The sequence below is a fragment of the Puma concolor genome, chromosome A2 (assembly GCF_028749965.1).
Source record: "Puma concolor isolate L17-30 chromosome A2, mPumCon1.1.hap2, whole genome shotgun sequence".
NCBI classification, from domain to species: Eukaryota; Metazoa; Chordata; class Mammalia; order Carnivora; family Felidae; genus Puma; species Puma concolor.
Window position 1 is genome coordinate 166,158,987 of NC_141668.1, and position 16,015 is coordinate 166,175,001.

General features: G+C 50.3%; 1 protein-coding gene across 1 annotated transcript in view; it reads right to left on the minus strand.

The window, feature by feature from the left end:
• Positions 1 to 16,015, minus strand: part of ELAVL1 (ELAV like RNA binding protein 1) — a 39,271-nt gene that overhangs the window by 19,874 nt on the left and 3,382 nt on the right. The window contains exon 2 of the mRNA XM_086699230.1: positions 6,180 to 6,367. Within this exon, the coding sequence (XP_086555356.1) occupies positions 6,180 to 6,351 (172 nt within the window). The 5' untranslated portion in view covers positions 6,352 to 6,367. The remainder of the gene's footprint in view (positions 1 to 6,179; positions 6,368 to 16,015) is intronic.

Here is a 16,015-nt window from a genome sequence, read left to right on the forward strand (position 1 = left end):
ACAGGCTGCTGGGACTTACAGAGGGCAGGCAGGGCCTGCCTGGGGTCGGTGCTGGCAGGGGAGGTCAAGCAGACCCCCAGGGTGAAGATCTAGAGGAGGGGGAAGGGGCAGCAGATGAGAAAGAGAATGGCCAAGGATGAAGCATAAATAAACTCTGGGTTTGAGGCCAACGGATATCCCAGAAGCCAGGGCTCCCCCCAGCTCACGCCATCCCCGCACTGCGGGAAGAGCTCGGCTTCTTTCACTTGGTCCTGAACCAGAACTGCCGTCCTCCAGAAAGCTTACATCACAGATGTTCAAACAGCCCAGACTGGCTGACTGAGCAGGCCTGGGCAGGGCCTGACACTAGGGTCTCTCCTGGTGGCCAGCAGGCCAAGAGCCGCTGCCTGGAGAATATGGAGGCTGCCTCCTTGTGAGCACTACTCATGCCCTGCCGGGTGGCCTCTGAGCCAATGCTCTTCCATTTCCAAACACCACTCTCTCTAGACAAGGTTATTTATTTATCTTGAGAGAGAGAGCAAGCGAGCGAGCAGGGGAGGGGCAGAGAGAAAGGGACAGAGAATCCCAAGCAGCCAGCGCAGAGCCCGATGTAGAACTCGAACCCATGAACCACGAGATCACGACCCAAGCCGAGATCAAGAGTCAGACGGTTAACCAACAGAGCCACCCAGGCACCCCTAGACGAGGTTAAAATCTAGAGACAATGCCCTGGCATCTCGTGTTACATCTGCCATCCAGAGCAGCCAGATATAATGTTTTCATCCCTCAGTGTTTCTCAAATCCACCTGGGGTGGACAGCTGAGGGAGGGGAACACCCTGAGGACAGGCACTCCCCTGCAACGTGAGAGGGCCCGTAGAGCCCAGTTCTTCATTTTAAAAAAAATTTGAGGCGTGCCTGGGTGGCCCCGTCGGTTAAGCATCTGACTTTAGCTCAAGTCATGATTTCACAGTTTGTGAGTTTGAGTCCCACGTCGGGCTCTGTGCTGACGGCTCGGAGCCTGCTCTGAAGTCTGTGTTTCCCTCTCCCTCAGCCTCTTCCCCGCTAGTGCTCTGTCTCTCAAAAATAAATAAACGTTAAAAGAAAATTTTACTTTTATTTTTTTAAAACTACTTTCCTTTTTTTTTTTTTTTTTTAAAGTTTATTTATTTGGGGGGGAGGGTGCAGAGAAAAAGGGGAAGAGAGAGAATCCCAAGCAGGCTCCGCACTGTCCGCAGAGTCCAACGCAAAACTCGATCCCACGAACCCGGTGAGATCACGACCTCAGCTGAAATCAAGAGTCAGACGCTTAACCGACTAGCCACCCAGGTGCCCCTAGAGCTCTTCCTTTTTAGATGTCTGCAGGGGTTCAAGGGAAGACTTCACAGCGGGAGGAGTAGGTCTTGGGTGAGTTAATGAGACAATGAGCAAGAAACAGCGAATGCCCCCACAAGAAAGAAAATGGGCAAAGGACAAGAAGGGTATTTTATAAAAGAAGAGTACAAACAGCCACTAGAACGTCACTAGAGTGAATGACCACCCCAATCAGATGTCATTTGTGACTTAGGTTGGGCAAGACGAGAAACCCCCCTGGCCCAGTTGACGGCACGAGTGTCAACTGGTGACAGGGTCCAGGAAGGTCCACACCCTCCCATCTAATGGTCCATTTCTAGAAGACCCCCAATGCGAACGAGCGGTGAGTGAAGGTTTGCACCAGGATATTTCTCAGTGGGGTTTGTAAATACGGAAATGTGGTCACAAGCTGCCGTGAACTCAGAATCTCCATACAACAGAACACTGTGCCGCTCTTCTGACGAGACTGCTTTATGTTCAATGATAGAAAAGCATTCACAGGTACAGGAAGAAAAGTTTCCAGCACAGCTTGAGTGGTGCAAGCCCGTTTTTCTAAAAACACGTAGTTGCTTATGACCACAAATGTGGAAAGAAAAAAGTATGGAAGGACACAAACCACAAAGCTAACAGTGGTGGGATTTGGGGTAATTTAAACTTTTCCTTTTTGCCTCACACTGTTGTTGTTGATATACGGAACAAAGGTGATTCACATTAAGGAAACAAAAAGCGGTCAGGCTGGCTTGGTGTGGAAGGGCGTTCCTACAGAGGGAACAATATCTGCAAAATCGTGAGACTGTAAGAGAAGGGTCTGTCTGGGGAGTGACAAGCAGCTCAGTCACGGCTGAGAGGAGGGTGAGTGGAGAGCACAGCGGCTAGGGAGGAGGAGGACAGCGCCCCAGAGACCCGGGAGCCACAGGCAGGAGTGTGGGCTTTATCCTGACCAGAGGTGCATGGCAATGAGCCAGAAGCTGAGCGAATGGGCTGGAGGCTGGGGACCAAGCGGCCAGCAGGACAGACAGTCCAGGAGGGTGGAGGCTGGAGGCTGGCTCCTGGGCCATATGGCATCTGCAGAGGGACCAGACCCCAGGCAGAGAGTGGGACAGGGCTGCACAGTAGGGCCAGCTAGGGATTGTGGATGGAACAGGCAGCAATAAATACATGTCCCCAACACGGGGGCTGGGGCCTGGCCAGCCAGAAACATGCTGCATCTTGGAAGCCAGCATGTCAGACGTTCCCAAATATTCCCGATAACCCAGCCACCACCCGTTCCTCGTTCCTCCCGTCACCAGTGCCTGGCCAATGGCTGGCACTCAATAAATATTTGCGGAGCAAATCAATGTCCATGCTGATCTGCATTCTTCTCCAATCGCTAGACCTATTCATTCATTCATTCATTCATTCATTCATTCAACAAGCACTGATTATGGTTGTATCTACAGACATATGGGGTTTCTGCTTCTGAGAACCATACGGACCTACTGGACCAAAAAGTTCTAACTTCAGTACAGTGTGGAAGCCCACACTGCCAGCTGCCTGGTTGCTATGGGAACCCAGACCAGGAGCAGCATCTAATGCTGACATGGCTGAGCAGAGAAGGTGCCCTAAAGCAAGCAGGGACGGGGACTAAGAGTTTTAAAGCAGGTGAGTGACAGGGTCACATGTGGAGTGTTAAAGAGATTCCTTTGCCGCGGTGAAGAGAACCATCTGGAGGGAACACAGATGGCTGGTTAAGAGGCCAGAACGCTAGTGCAGGCAGACAGTGATGTGGCCTCATCTAGATCTGAGGCAGCGGGTGGGGGCGGGAGGAAAAGGGGCGGAAGCACCCAGAAGGATGAATGCCAGGGACACGCGTCAAAGGTCATGCTTAGATCTCTGACTGGAGTGCACTGAGTGAACCTGGTGTCGTCTGTTAAGATGCAGATGCTGAGAAACAAGAAAGCAGCTGGTGGGACAGAGTCCAGGTCAGTCTGGAAAACCCTGAAGTTGAGGGGTCGAGGGGTGTGAAGCTCGGGAGAGTAGTTCCCCTGACACACAGGCAGCAGACTGAGGATAAAGTGAAGCTATGGAGGGGCGTCTGCTCTCCCCAGGACGGGCTTAGGGAGGAGCAGCATGGGAATAACCCAAAGACTAAGTGAATGGTTGGGAAGGAGCTGCAGGAGAGGCAAAGCAAGGCCTCAGGCAGGTGGTTCGTGGGAGCCAAGGGGGAGAGGAAGCTTCCAGAAGGAAGAGGAGACAGTCCACTGACAGCTCTGTGAATGGGAGAGAGGACAACAACTAGTGGTTCTCACAGGGAGGAGGGGGAGGATTCTGGGGACACCCGGTAATGTCTGGGGCATGTTTCAGTTGTCGTGACTCAGAAGATGCCACGGGACATAGCAGGTGGGAGCGAGCAATGCTGCTCCACGTCCCACAATGCACAAGATGCCCCCCCCGCCCCCCCCCCGTCCAAGAATGATCCAGTCCCAAATGTCAGGAGTGCTCAAGTGGAAAAATCCTGGGCTAGAGGAAGTCAGACAATCTCAGCAACGATTCTCAAAGAGGACAGATGCTGGAGCGTGTCGGAACACTGGTCAGGCGGACCCAAAGAGACCCAGGCAAGCACGCACTTGCCTGGCCAGAGGCTCCTGGGATGGAGAAGCACCAGGATAGAACAGAGGTAGAGGTGGCTGTTATTTTCATTACGAGGTGAAAGGCAGTCATGGGCCAAGAATGAAGGGTGCAAACGGGCCTGAAGTGGTTGCTGGGAGGGCCAGGGAGGCCTGTGTGGCAGGCTGAGCTCAGCTGGGAATTTGATTCCACGGGGCACCTGTGTGTCTGGATGCAGGACTCTCTCCGGCCAGGAGGAAGAAGCCATGAACGTATCTGTGTCTGGGGTTTCACCAGAGCAGCACAACAGAGGACAAAGGGGCAGCAAGGCCGGCGAGGTTTTCACACGCTGGCGGCAGGACAGAAGTGGGAACACAGTAAGCGTTCCGGGAAGGTCCGGTCATCCAATTTAAGGAACTGCTAGCAAGATGCCGAGCTGAAATCGAGCCTGGGCTCACCTCCTCCACAAATTCTTGGTACCCTTTACTTATCTTGCCCGAAGAGAAGAAAAAGTTTATCTCTGAACTGAAATAATTTCCAAATTACTCTTTGCTGCTTTTACCTCCTTCCCCGAACCAGCTCTCTCTGGCCTGATCTCGCCAAACCTAGGTGTTCCTATTAACATAGCTCACATTCCTTTGAAAACCACAACAAGTGAACAAAGAAGCCAGGTACCACGAGAATGCTGGCAAAATCGGAATGCAAGGCTCAGGAACATCCACGGGGCTAAAAATTCCCTTCCACCAGAACACAAAAGGAGAAAGGCAAGACTTGTTAGTAGCATAGGAGAATTTTAAAATGCCTCTGAACAAGGACTCTCTTATTCAGGATGGTCTCCTGAAACAGGAGAAAGATAATGGCTTCTAGAACATTCTAACACTGTTCAATTTGGGTATTAGCTACAATTCCTACTTAGAAGATATCTATTAAAATCACAGACTCTCAGAATTGGGAGAGTCCTTAAAAGACTTTTGAATTCAATGCCCCCTCTGAGGAACTAATTCCCTGTACAGCAGTCAGCTGGCCTCTCCAGGACTTATCCCAGGGACAGGAATCTTCAGGTTACCAGCAAAAGCTGAGAGTGGATGAAGTAGGACGATGGGTACCTGGGGTCCCATACGTTACTCTACTTTTATGTAAATTTGAATACAACAAGGTATTATCTTATTTCCGTAATAAAGGTTTGTTTTTTTTTTTTTAAGTTTTAAATTAGTTTTCAGTGAGAGAATCATAGCCCCACAGCCCAGGGTGGCAGTCAGAGCCCTCCTGCGGGGACTGCCCATTGCTCAGCTCACCAGAGCAGAGAGGAAGGGGGGGGGACGAGGGGGGAGAGGAGGGAGAGGGGAAGGAGGAAGAGGAGAAGGGGGAGGAGGAGAGAACAGGGGCATGGGGAAGAAGGGGGGGAAGAAGGGGGGGAAGAAGGGGAGGAGGGGGAGGAGGAGGAGGGGGAGGAGGAGGAGGAGGAGGGGGAGGAGGAAGAGGGAGGAGGAGGAGGGCAGCTCCCTAAAACAATGCTCCTCCCTGGGGACAAAAGGAAGGAAGTGCTTTGTAGCACCTGGTCTTTCCATGTTTTGCTCCCTGAAACCATGCTCTCAGGACGGAGGCTGCTCCATAAGGATGGCCTTCCCAGGTGTCTGCAAACCCGTTTGAGGCAACTAAGGATCAGGATGTGGGAGCCACCATCCTCACTTTACGTCGGGTGCCACTGAGGCTTAGGGGTCGCACACGGAGGCAGCCGGCACCCGACTCTACTGCCTGCCTGCTGATCGGCTGCCCTGCTCCGGCTCCACAAGAGGTCAAGCTCCGTGTGTCTCAGACGTTCCAGCTGATGTGACTGCGTGACAGCAAACAGCACAGCCCACAGCCCAGGAAGGGCCGCCCAGGGGGACGCTTCATGTTCTGCCACGGGCCAGCGTCGCTTCCACAGGTGGGACCGAGCCGGGCCAGGCTGTCATTCTCTGATCTCTTACAGCTCTGAGCGGTCCTCATTGCGGGGCTTTCCTCGTTTTCCCTCCCCTCCCACCACTGCACTTTGTATGTACGCGCACTCTGGCTTACGATGAACTCTTGGGAACCTATGTCCAAATCTTAACGCCAGGGCCAGGGCAAAGTAGAGCCTGAGATAAAAACGAAACTTCACAGCCATCGGCTCAAGGCTGCGGCCCCTTCTGCACCAAGGAGCACTGCAGAGCCGCCGGCCAAGGAGGCAGTGCCCCGCGGGAGGGCCACGAGCTCCCCTCGCAAACCCTCTCGGTTCCTTTACCTGCTACTTTATCCCGAATGAGTTTTGCAGATTCGACTTCACCGATGCTGCTGAACAGACTCCGTAACTCATCCTGGGTCATGTTCTGAGGGAGGTAGTTGACAATTAAATTCGTTCTCCCGATATCATCCCTGCAGTCTTCGGCCATGTGGTCTTCATAACCATTAGACATTGTATTTTTTAAAAATCTGAGACAGAGAAGAAAAAAAAAAAGTCAAGTAAATTCCAAGTGTCCACATTGCAGGACATTAAGGCAAAACACCGTGACTGGCACTTCGGGGTTTTCTTTTCAACGCTACAAGTTCAACTCAGGTCCACATAAAACCATGCCCACGGATGTTTACAGCGGCTTCATTCGTAATTGTCCGGAAACCGGAAGCAGCCAACATGCCCTTCAACAGGCGAGTGGAGAAAGAGACTCCAACTGTCTGGTGCGTTCACACAACGGAGTGTTATTCAGTGACAGGAAGAAACGAGCTATGGGACCGGAGACTTGGGGCAGCCTCAAATGTACATTGCTAAGTGTGAAAGGCTACGCGCTGTCTGACCCCAATTATATGACACTGCGGAAAAGACGAGACTCTAAAGCCAGTAAGAAGACCAGTGGTTGTCGGGGGTTAGGAGGGAGGGAGGGAAGAACAGCAGAGCACAGAGGATTTTTAGGGCAGCAAAACTATTCTGTGTGATCTTTTCACGGTGCGTGCGTGTTATCACACATCTGTCCAAACCCGCAGAACGTACAACACAAAGAGCGAACCCTAAGGCAAACTGTACAGATTCTTTAGTTCTAACAAAGCACCACACCAACACAAGATGTGACTAACGGGGAAGACTGTGCGTTGGGGGCGGAACCTTTCTGCGACCCGAAAGCCGCTCTAAAACAAAACAAAGCAGCTTCAAGCTCAACCGTTTCTCTTCCTAAGGAGCTTCTAAAAGCCTACAAATAGGAGGGCCTGGCTAGCTCAGTCAGTGGAGCAAGTGGCTTTTTTTTTTTTTTTTTTTAAGTTTCTGTATTTATTCTGAGAGTGCGAGTGTGGGAGGGGCAGAGAGAGGGGGAGAGAGAATCCCAAGCAGGCTCTGCGCCATCAGCACAGAGCCCTGACACAGGGGGCTTGACCCCATGAACCGTGAGATCATGACCTGAGCCGAAATCAAGAGTCCAATGCTTAAATGACTGAACCACCCAGGTGCCCCTGGAGCGTGTGACTCTTGATTTCAGGGTCATGAGTTCCACAGAGCTGACTTAAAAAACAAAACAAAACAACACCCACAAACAATTCTAGCGCCGTAACTCAAGCTCCTGTGAAAAGTGTTCGGGTCATCTCAAGAGCCTTCTCTCATCTCCGCGTGCACTACTGGTGCAGCTGGGTACCAAGGAGCCCGCGATGTGCACCTGAGCACCCTGACTCAGACGGCCTGTCTGGCCTCAGGCAGGCAGACGACGGCAATCTGCATCCCTTTATTCCGAAGGCCACAGCCACGGAACTGGGAGAGGTTAGGGTTTCTCCACCAGTCACAGGCACTTGGTCTTCAAAGGCTGCAGGCTCTGGAATGCCCTCGGCCGCCCGCAGAAGCCTTCACTTTCGGCGGGAAGCATCACAGCACAGAGATGGCTTCAGAGCGGAGTCCAGATCAATGCAGCCGAGAGCACCAGGACGGCTCCTCTGGAGGCACAAGTGGCCATGCGGCTGCCACATCTAAGATGTCCCACGTCCCTGCCTCTAACTATGCAGGCACTCGCTCCCATGGGGCTGAAGTGTCATCTCTGAGAAAGGGGCCCTGCTGCCCACCAGCCGGGAGGTCTCGGGGGCGGCCCACCCCTTTCTCCAGATCCCTCCTGCCCAGCCCTGCTTTTACGCTTGAAAACCCGGTGCCCGCTGTCAGGAGCACTCACGCAGCCTTCTTCAAAAATAGCCTTGCCTGCGGTTATGTAAAAACCTGAACACAGCTCCCACCTCCCCCCCTGAGTCAGCACTGAGAGAGGAGTTAGGTGTGGTGTGTTTTGTATTTTATTACTTTATTTTTTTCCTGCTGGAAACATTTGGCTCTTCTCTACCTTCCCACTTCCTAATTTGCTTCCGACCACACACAACGTGCAAAGTTAGTCCACTCTCCCAGCATTTCTTTTATTTATTTGAAAATGTTCTATGCTCCCTGTTCTCTATAAAATAGGTTAGCATCGAAAGAAATGACTGGAAAGTCAGACTTCTTAAGATTAAGAACTTCTGTACGGCAAAAGACACCATACACAGACAAACAGCGGACTTGGAGAAAATACGTGCTACACCTATTATATCATTTAGGTCGGTGGTTCTCAGCTGGGGTGACCTGGCGCTCCCAGGGGACACCGGGCATGGTCTGGAGACCCTTTTGGTTATCATGAATACAAGTGGTGGTGTGCCACTGGCACCTAGTGGGTAGAAGTCAGCGATGCTGTTAAACATCTCAAAAGGCCCAGGATGGCCCCCGCAACCAAGAAACGTCCCGCCCCAAATGTCAATACTCCCAAGGCTGAGACCACTTGATTCAGAGCATCTACAAATTCATAAGAAAAAAGACACATCACTAACAGAGAGTGGACAAAGGATATGAGCCACAACTAATAGACGCTGGCAATTCAAATGGCTAATAAACCATGGAGAGCTCAAATTCATGAATAATGAGGAAAATGTCAAAAAAGATGCCACCTTCTGGCAGTCAGACAGAAGACCACCCAGAATGGATAAAATCCAATGTGACTAAGGATCAGGGGGGAAAACACCCTCACACACCATTGATACAAGTATATGATGGTACAACCTTTTTGGCAGATAACCTGTAGTGTCTATGAAAAAAAATTTTTTTTAACTTTTTTATGTTTATTTATTTTTGAGAAAGAGAGAGACAGAGTGCAAGCAGGGGGAGGGGCAGAGAGAGAGAGAGGGGGAGACACAGAATCCAAAGCAAGCTCCAGGCTCTGAGCTATCAGCACAGAGCCCAACGTGGGGCTTCAACTCACGAACCATGAGATCAGGAGCCGAGCTGAAGTCGGACGCTTAACCGACTGAGCTACCCAGGTGCGCCCCTATGAAAATTTTTAATACAAATGCTACCCTCTGATTCAGAACCGTAGGAATCTGTTCTCCAGGAATAATCACATACGTGCAGGGAAGTATGTGAGGAACCCATGATCCCATAGCTCATAAGATGGTAGACAGAATCGAAATATGAGTTAGAGAATGGTTAAATAAATACCAATTTTCAGTAGAAGGCATGGGACCACCAGCAATAATGGACTCACTCATGAAAAACTCCACGAATCTGTTAAAGCATCTGCAGCCACGAGTCTTTAAGATAGATTAGCGTAAAAACAAACCAACCAACCAACCACGTCTGCTGAAGCCTGAACCAAAGTGCAAGGGTTAACTCTGAAAAATTAAAATGCACAAGGAAGTCTGCTCAAAAGGTGATTCAAACATTTATCTTCTTTCCTTTCTCCTTTCTCTCTCCCTCTCCTCACCTTTGTTCTGAGTTAGGCACCTACTGTTCTGCCTTCACCAGTGATGAACTGGGCAATAATTACCCCATTCTCATTATTCAGAGTGGAGTGTCCTCTCTGTTTGGTAAAAAAAGGACTTTTTTTTTTTCTTTTAAGTTTATTTATTTACTTGACAGAGTGCGTGCACAAAAGAGGGGCAGGGGTGGGAGACAGAATCCCAAGGAGGCTCTGCACTGTCAGCACAGAGCCTCCGCCCACCCCCCCCCCCCCCCCCCGCCGCCGCCAGTGTGTGGCTCAATCTCACAAACCATGAATGACACCATGACCTGAGCTGAAATTAAGAGTTGGAGATAAACCAACTGAGCCACCTAGGCGCCCCAAAAAGATGACTTTCTAAAACAGTGGTTGGCAAACCGTGGTCTGCGGACCAAATGTGGCCCACCACCTGTTTTTACAAATAAAGTTTTATTGGCACACAGCTATACTCTTGTTTATGTATTGTCTGTGGCTGCTTTTGCACTACAGTGACATAGTTGAGTAGTTGTGACAGAGACCATATGGCCCAAAAAGCTGAAAATATTTACCATCTGGTTCTTTACAGAAGAAGTGTGCCGACCTCTGTTCTAAAATGTAAAAACAGAAAATTTCTCTCTCTTTAAAAAAAAATTTTTTTATGTTTATTTATTTTTGAGAGAGAGAGAAAGAGACAGAGTGCAAGCAGGAGAGGGGCAGAGAGGGACACAGAATCCGAAGCAGGCTCCAAGCTCTGAGCTGTCAGCACAGAGCCTGACATGGGGCTTGAACTCACAAACTGTGAGATCATGACCTGAGCCAAAGTCCGATGCTTAACCAACTGAGTTACCCAGATGCCTCCCCCTCTCTTTTTAATATTTATTTATTTTTGAGAGAGAAAGAGAGAGAATGTACAAGGGAGGCACAGAGAGAAAGGGAGACATAGAATCTGAAGAATCTGAAGCAGGCTCCACGCTGTCAGTGCAAAGTCCAATGTGGGGCTCGAACCCATGAACTCAAAATCATGACCTGAGCTAAAACCAAGAGTTGGATGCTCAACTGACTGAGCCACCCAGGCACCCCCAAAACAGAAAATTTCTAAGAGAAAATCTTTGTGACATTGGGTGAGGCAAAGATTTCTTAGACACCACACCAAATGCACAATCCACTTTAAAAAATTGATAAAGTGAGTATCATCAAAATGTAAAACTTTTGCTTTGCAAAAGACACTGCGAGGAAAATTACAGTCTACAGACTGGAAGAAAATAATTGCAAATCACGTATCTGAAAAAGGACTTGTATCCAGAATATACACTTTTTTTTTTTTTTAACTCTCAAAACTTAACAAGACAACAACCTAATTTTAAGGGAGGGGTAAAAAAAATTAAACTAAACCAATTAAAAACAAATTTTTAATGTTTATTTATTTTTGAGAGAGAGAGAGAGAGAGAAAGAGAGAGAGAGAATGGAGGAGGGGCAGAGAGAGGGAGACACAGAATCTGAAGCAGGCTTCAGGCTCTGAGCTGTCAGCACAGAGCCCGATGCGGGGCTCAAACCCACAAACCATGAACTCACGACCTGAGCTGAAGTCAGACGCTTAACAGACTGAGCCACCCAAACACCCCTAAACTAATTAAAAAAAATTTTTTTTGATGTTTATCTATTATTAAAAGTCAGAGAGAGTCAGAGTGTGAGCAGGGGAGGGGCAGAAGGAGAGGGAGACACAGAATCCAAAGCAGGCTCCAGGCTCTGAGCTGTCAGCACAGAGCCCGACGCGGGGCTGGAACTCACAAACCACGAGATCATGACCTGAGCCGAAGTCGGACACTTAACCGACTGAGCCACCCAGGCACCCCTAAACTAAACTAATTTTAAAGATAAACAAAGATGTGAATAAACAACACACCAAAGGAGATATATGGATGGCAAACAGACATGTGAAAAGATGCTTGACATTATTACTTATTAGGGAAATGCAAATTTAAACTACACTGAGATACCGTTACTCATCCGGAATGAGAATACTCCCAATCCATTTAAAATGCGTAAAAACAAAATAAAACAAAAGCAGGCAAACAACAACAAAACAGACAATATCAAGTTCTGGTGAGGATGTGGAGAAACCGGGGAATTTTCGTGCATCGCTGGTGGAAAATGTAAAAATGTTACAGTCCCTTTGGAAAATGTACAGGCAGTGCCTGACAGTTAAACACTTTCCGTAAGACCCAGCAATCCTATACTAGTCGTCATACAAGAGAAATGCAAACCTGTGCTCATACAGAAACCCCCACACAAGTGTTTACAGCAGCTTGATTCATCAACACCCTAACCGGGCGCAGCTCAAATGCCCCTCAAGCCATCAGTGGCGAGACTATGGAAGGCTGCAGAATGTGGTTCTGCTCACCAATAAAACAGCATTCCCTATCCACGCAACTTGAATGAATCTCAAATACATTTCGCAGAGTGCAAGAAACCCGACTCCAAGGCCACATACCACATGAGACCGTTCTGGAAAAGGCAAAACCATAGGGATGGATCGGTGGTTGACAGGGGCAGGGAGCAAGGGCAGCAGGGAGCACACAGCGGGAGCACCAGGGGGCATTTTTGCTTCGTGGGGGGAGTGGGAGGGGGGTGCAACTTTCCCAGGTCTTGATTGTGGAGGTAGTAACACGACTCTATGCATTTGCCAAAAGTCAAAGAACTCTACAAAAGGAGCGAACTAGAAGATAAATTTTAAAAGATTTAAAGAGTGGACCTTATCCCCCAGCACCCTGACTCCTCCTGACACCCTGGGTGAGGCTGAGTAGCCCCTGCGGGCCCAGTTCTTGGTCAACTGGCAACAGTGGAGAAACGCAAACTCTAAACGCAGGGTTTCTCGATGCTTCAGGGCTGCCCCACCCTGCTCTCTGGGTCCCTTCCCCTGACCCTTCCAAATCCACTTCGATAACCCAGCCCAAGCTAGCTACTGGCGAGCACCAATCACAGCTGGGCCTTCATCTCTGTCTGACCATCAGTGACTTCCAAGTCATAGTCACTTCTGGCCACCTCGCAGCTCACCAGGCCGTGCCTTCTCACTCAGCGGTCTCTCCGCATGGACTCCTCCCGGTCAATGCATTGGGCGTTCTCTGTCAGTGGTGTCCCCACTCACTGAGGCTCGGAGATTCATGACTTTGCTCAGGGTCAGTCATCCCGCTGTTAAGAAGCGGCAGGGCCAGCCAGGCCTCTGACGGTCACTCCAGAGAGCCTCCCATGGACAAAACATAAGGCCCTTCGTGATGGGGCCCCTGGCTCCAACTTCCTCCCCAGCAAGCTGCAGACCTTGTCGCCGTGTCTCTGTGCTGGCTGCTCCTCTTGCAGAGAGTGTCTGCCCTCTCCATCACCTCCTCACTTATCTGTGAAAAGTCCCCCCGGACAGTAGGTCGCCCTAGTTCCCTGGGCCCGTTCACCATCAGCCCAAACCTTTGTTGATGGGCAAATCACTCTAACACCTAATTATTTGCTTTTCACCCACATCATGGCTGACAGCCTGGGGGCCCAAACCTACAGTGGTGTCCCCTAAGGGGCCCCGCCCAACCCACACTAGGCAAACTGTAGATAAGTCATCCAGGCACACACGGTGTGTGTGTGGGGGGGTGATGGGGGACAGACAGACACTGGGTCTCAGACCCACCTGGGAATCGTGTATTTGCCACTTGATGTTAAAGGGCGGGTGGAAATTGTATTAATAGCGTACTCATTCATTCAGTACCTTACTTTTCTGGGATCATCCATCCCAACCCACAGAATCAAACTCAATCATGGGGAATAAAAGGGGAAACTTCGTTTAGCAAAGCAATTCCTGGTGATTTGGAAACGTTTCCAGTAACTGCATACATTACGGAGAAGTCCTGCTTGGATGATCTCTGAGAGTCTTCAGTCCCACTGCACTATTTTCAACAACCCTAGCTGTCCGCGTGACTCCAGCAACACTGTTCACATCAGTCGTATAAGCGCTACATGCACAGAGGCGAGATGTGTGTGTAAAAAACTTACACAGGTCAAGCAGCAAGACTAGCTCCCATCGTGCCCCGGTGAGAATCCGTCTCACTTTATAGGCACCAGAGCAGGCGTGCTGAATATTCCAGCCAGAGCAAAACTAGAACAGTCGAATAGATCCTCAGGCTCAATCCTGACACTTCACACATCACATGATGAGGCTTGGACTCAATTATTTCTAAGGTCCTTTCCAGATGTAAAACTCTGAGTTCTCCAAGGTAAAAGCCTCAGGAATGTAAGGTCACCCAGGAAACACTCTGGGGTGCCAGAGAAAAAGTGAACGAACCACCTGACCCAATTACAACTGCTCTGTGAGGGGAGGGCTTAAGTGAACATGGTACGTATTTCCTTACTCGCCACTTCCTGCAGCCCCTGGCGGGTAAAGCCACCTGACTGGGCCAGCCAAGGCTACGTCACAGCAATTACATATTCACCAGGCTGAGAAGCTCCGGGAAGCAGCAGGTCAGGTGAGGCTGGTGTCTGGCCCAGTCCAAGTGCTCCACAGGCCTGAGAAGACAGGATCTGCTCCACGGCCCTGCTAGAGTTTCCAGCTTCTTTCTGGCTGGTCCAGGCCACTCCAGGGCTCTCATACAGAACTGCAAAGCAACACGGCACGGCAGGAAGGACTGGCCTGCGGAGTCTGACAGACCTGAGCTCCAGCACTAACCCTACTGTTAATCAGCTACACTACCGTGGAGTATGGCACTTCCTTTCCTGGAGCCTCAGCCTCCTTGTCTGCAAAATGGGGATGTTGCCGCCTGCTTCACAGCGCCTGGCACGCTTCTTAGTGCTCGGCAAGTGGCCACTTCACCGCCTCCAGGTCCACTGAGGAGCACTCTGCCTCTTTGCCCCTGGGATCCTGGAAGTGATCCAAACCTCTGATGCCATTTCTAATGGGCTGGGACTCCAGGGAAGTCACAGAGCTCACGACTACAGCCCCACACACGTGGAAGACCTGGTTGGTGGTCTATGCTCCCTCACCATCAACCGCACACGCAAGCTTATGGGTCAGCTCGCCTCTCAATCTGCCCAATAGAGATATCAACCTTATTCTGACCCCATCTCCTTACTCCTACTTCATTAACAAAATCAAGGGGAACATGCGCCTCCCTGACCTCGTTGTGCCCAACCGCAGACACCTTTAAACCCTCTCCTCCAATCCTTGCCCCCCTCTTCAAACCTCGTCCTCCCCTGAATTACTTCCTCTGGTGGCAGGACACATGTATCTCCCAAGCCACCTCTCTCTGTCCCCCATACCTAAGTAGGCACCAAGTTCTGCCAGATGCACATCAGTGATATGTCACCCTCTCCTCCATCTCTCTGCCATCGTTTTTGTTCAGGTCCCTGTTATCTCTTGCCTAGACAGACTCTCAAGTGGTCTCCCTGCCACATGATTATTTCAAACCCAATCAGGTCTTTTCCATCCAAATCACTCCTCCACCTCCTGTCTCCCTACTTCTGTTCATGGTGACATCAGTCTTGCCACTGGATCATCCCGGACTGTTTCCTTCCTTTGTAGAGATGTCTTTCCTCCAGTAGAGATGTCGTTTTTGGTGGGCGGCTGGATCCAGTCACTCCTGAGCCCCCTTCTGGCCCTCCTTCTCCCAAGTATACACAGAGTGCCGAACGTGTGCCAGCCAAAGAGCAAGGTACGGGGTATATAAGATAAAGGAACAGAACCCATCCCAGCCCCCAAATTTGGGCCATTACCCACCACCTCGTACCACAAAAGCCTCTTGACCAGTCCGTCCATCCTGGAGTTTCCCCCAGAAACACAAACTTCCAAGATCACCTCTTGACTGTGTCCAGAAACCCTCTACCACCTGATCCGGACATACTTTTCTAGATTCATCTCCGAGTTCACCTTCTTGACCCCTCTGCCTGCCCAAACCAGTCCACTCAGGCTTCCGGACCTCTTTGTGCTCTCCTTTCACTCACCCGGGGCTGTTGGCTGCGCCTGAAAACTCCTGCCCACGCCTCTCTGATCACAACAACCAGTATGGACAGCAGCTCTTTCATCAAACACAAGAACCAAGCAGCAGACAACCATCTCTCTCAACGCTCTCAATGCTGTCACGACCCGCTGCTTCCCCCGGTTGCTACCTCATCTTCTACATCTATAAAGGTCTTTTCTCCCCAACTCAGGTGAGAATTTCCTCAAGGGAGGCAATTTCTTCCCCTTCTCCCTGTTCCCCAGACAATGAGCAAACAGTTGCGTTTTGTGTCTTGAATCTACAAAAGTATGACCGCTGACTTGGCCAAGGCACCCAGAGGCCCGGGGTCAAGTGGGGATGGACAGTTATCATAAAAG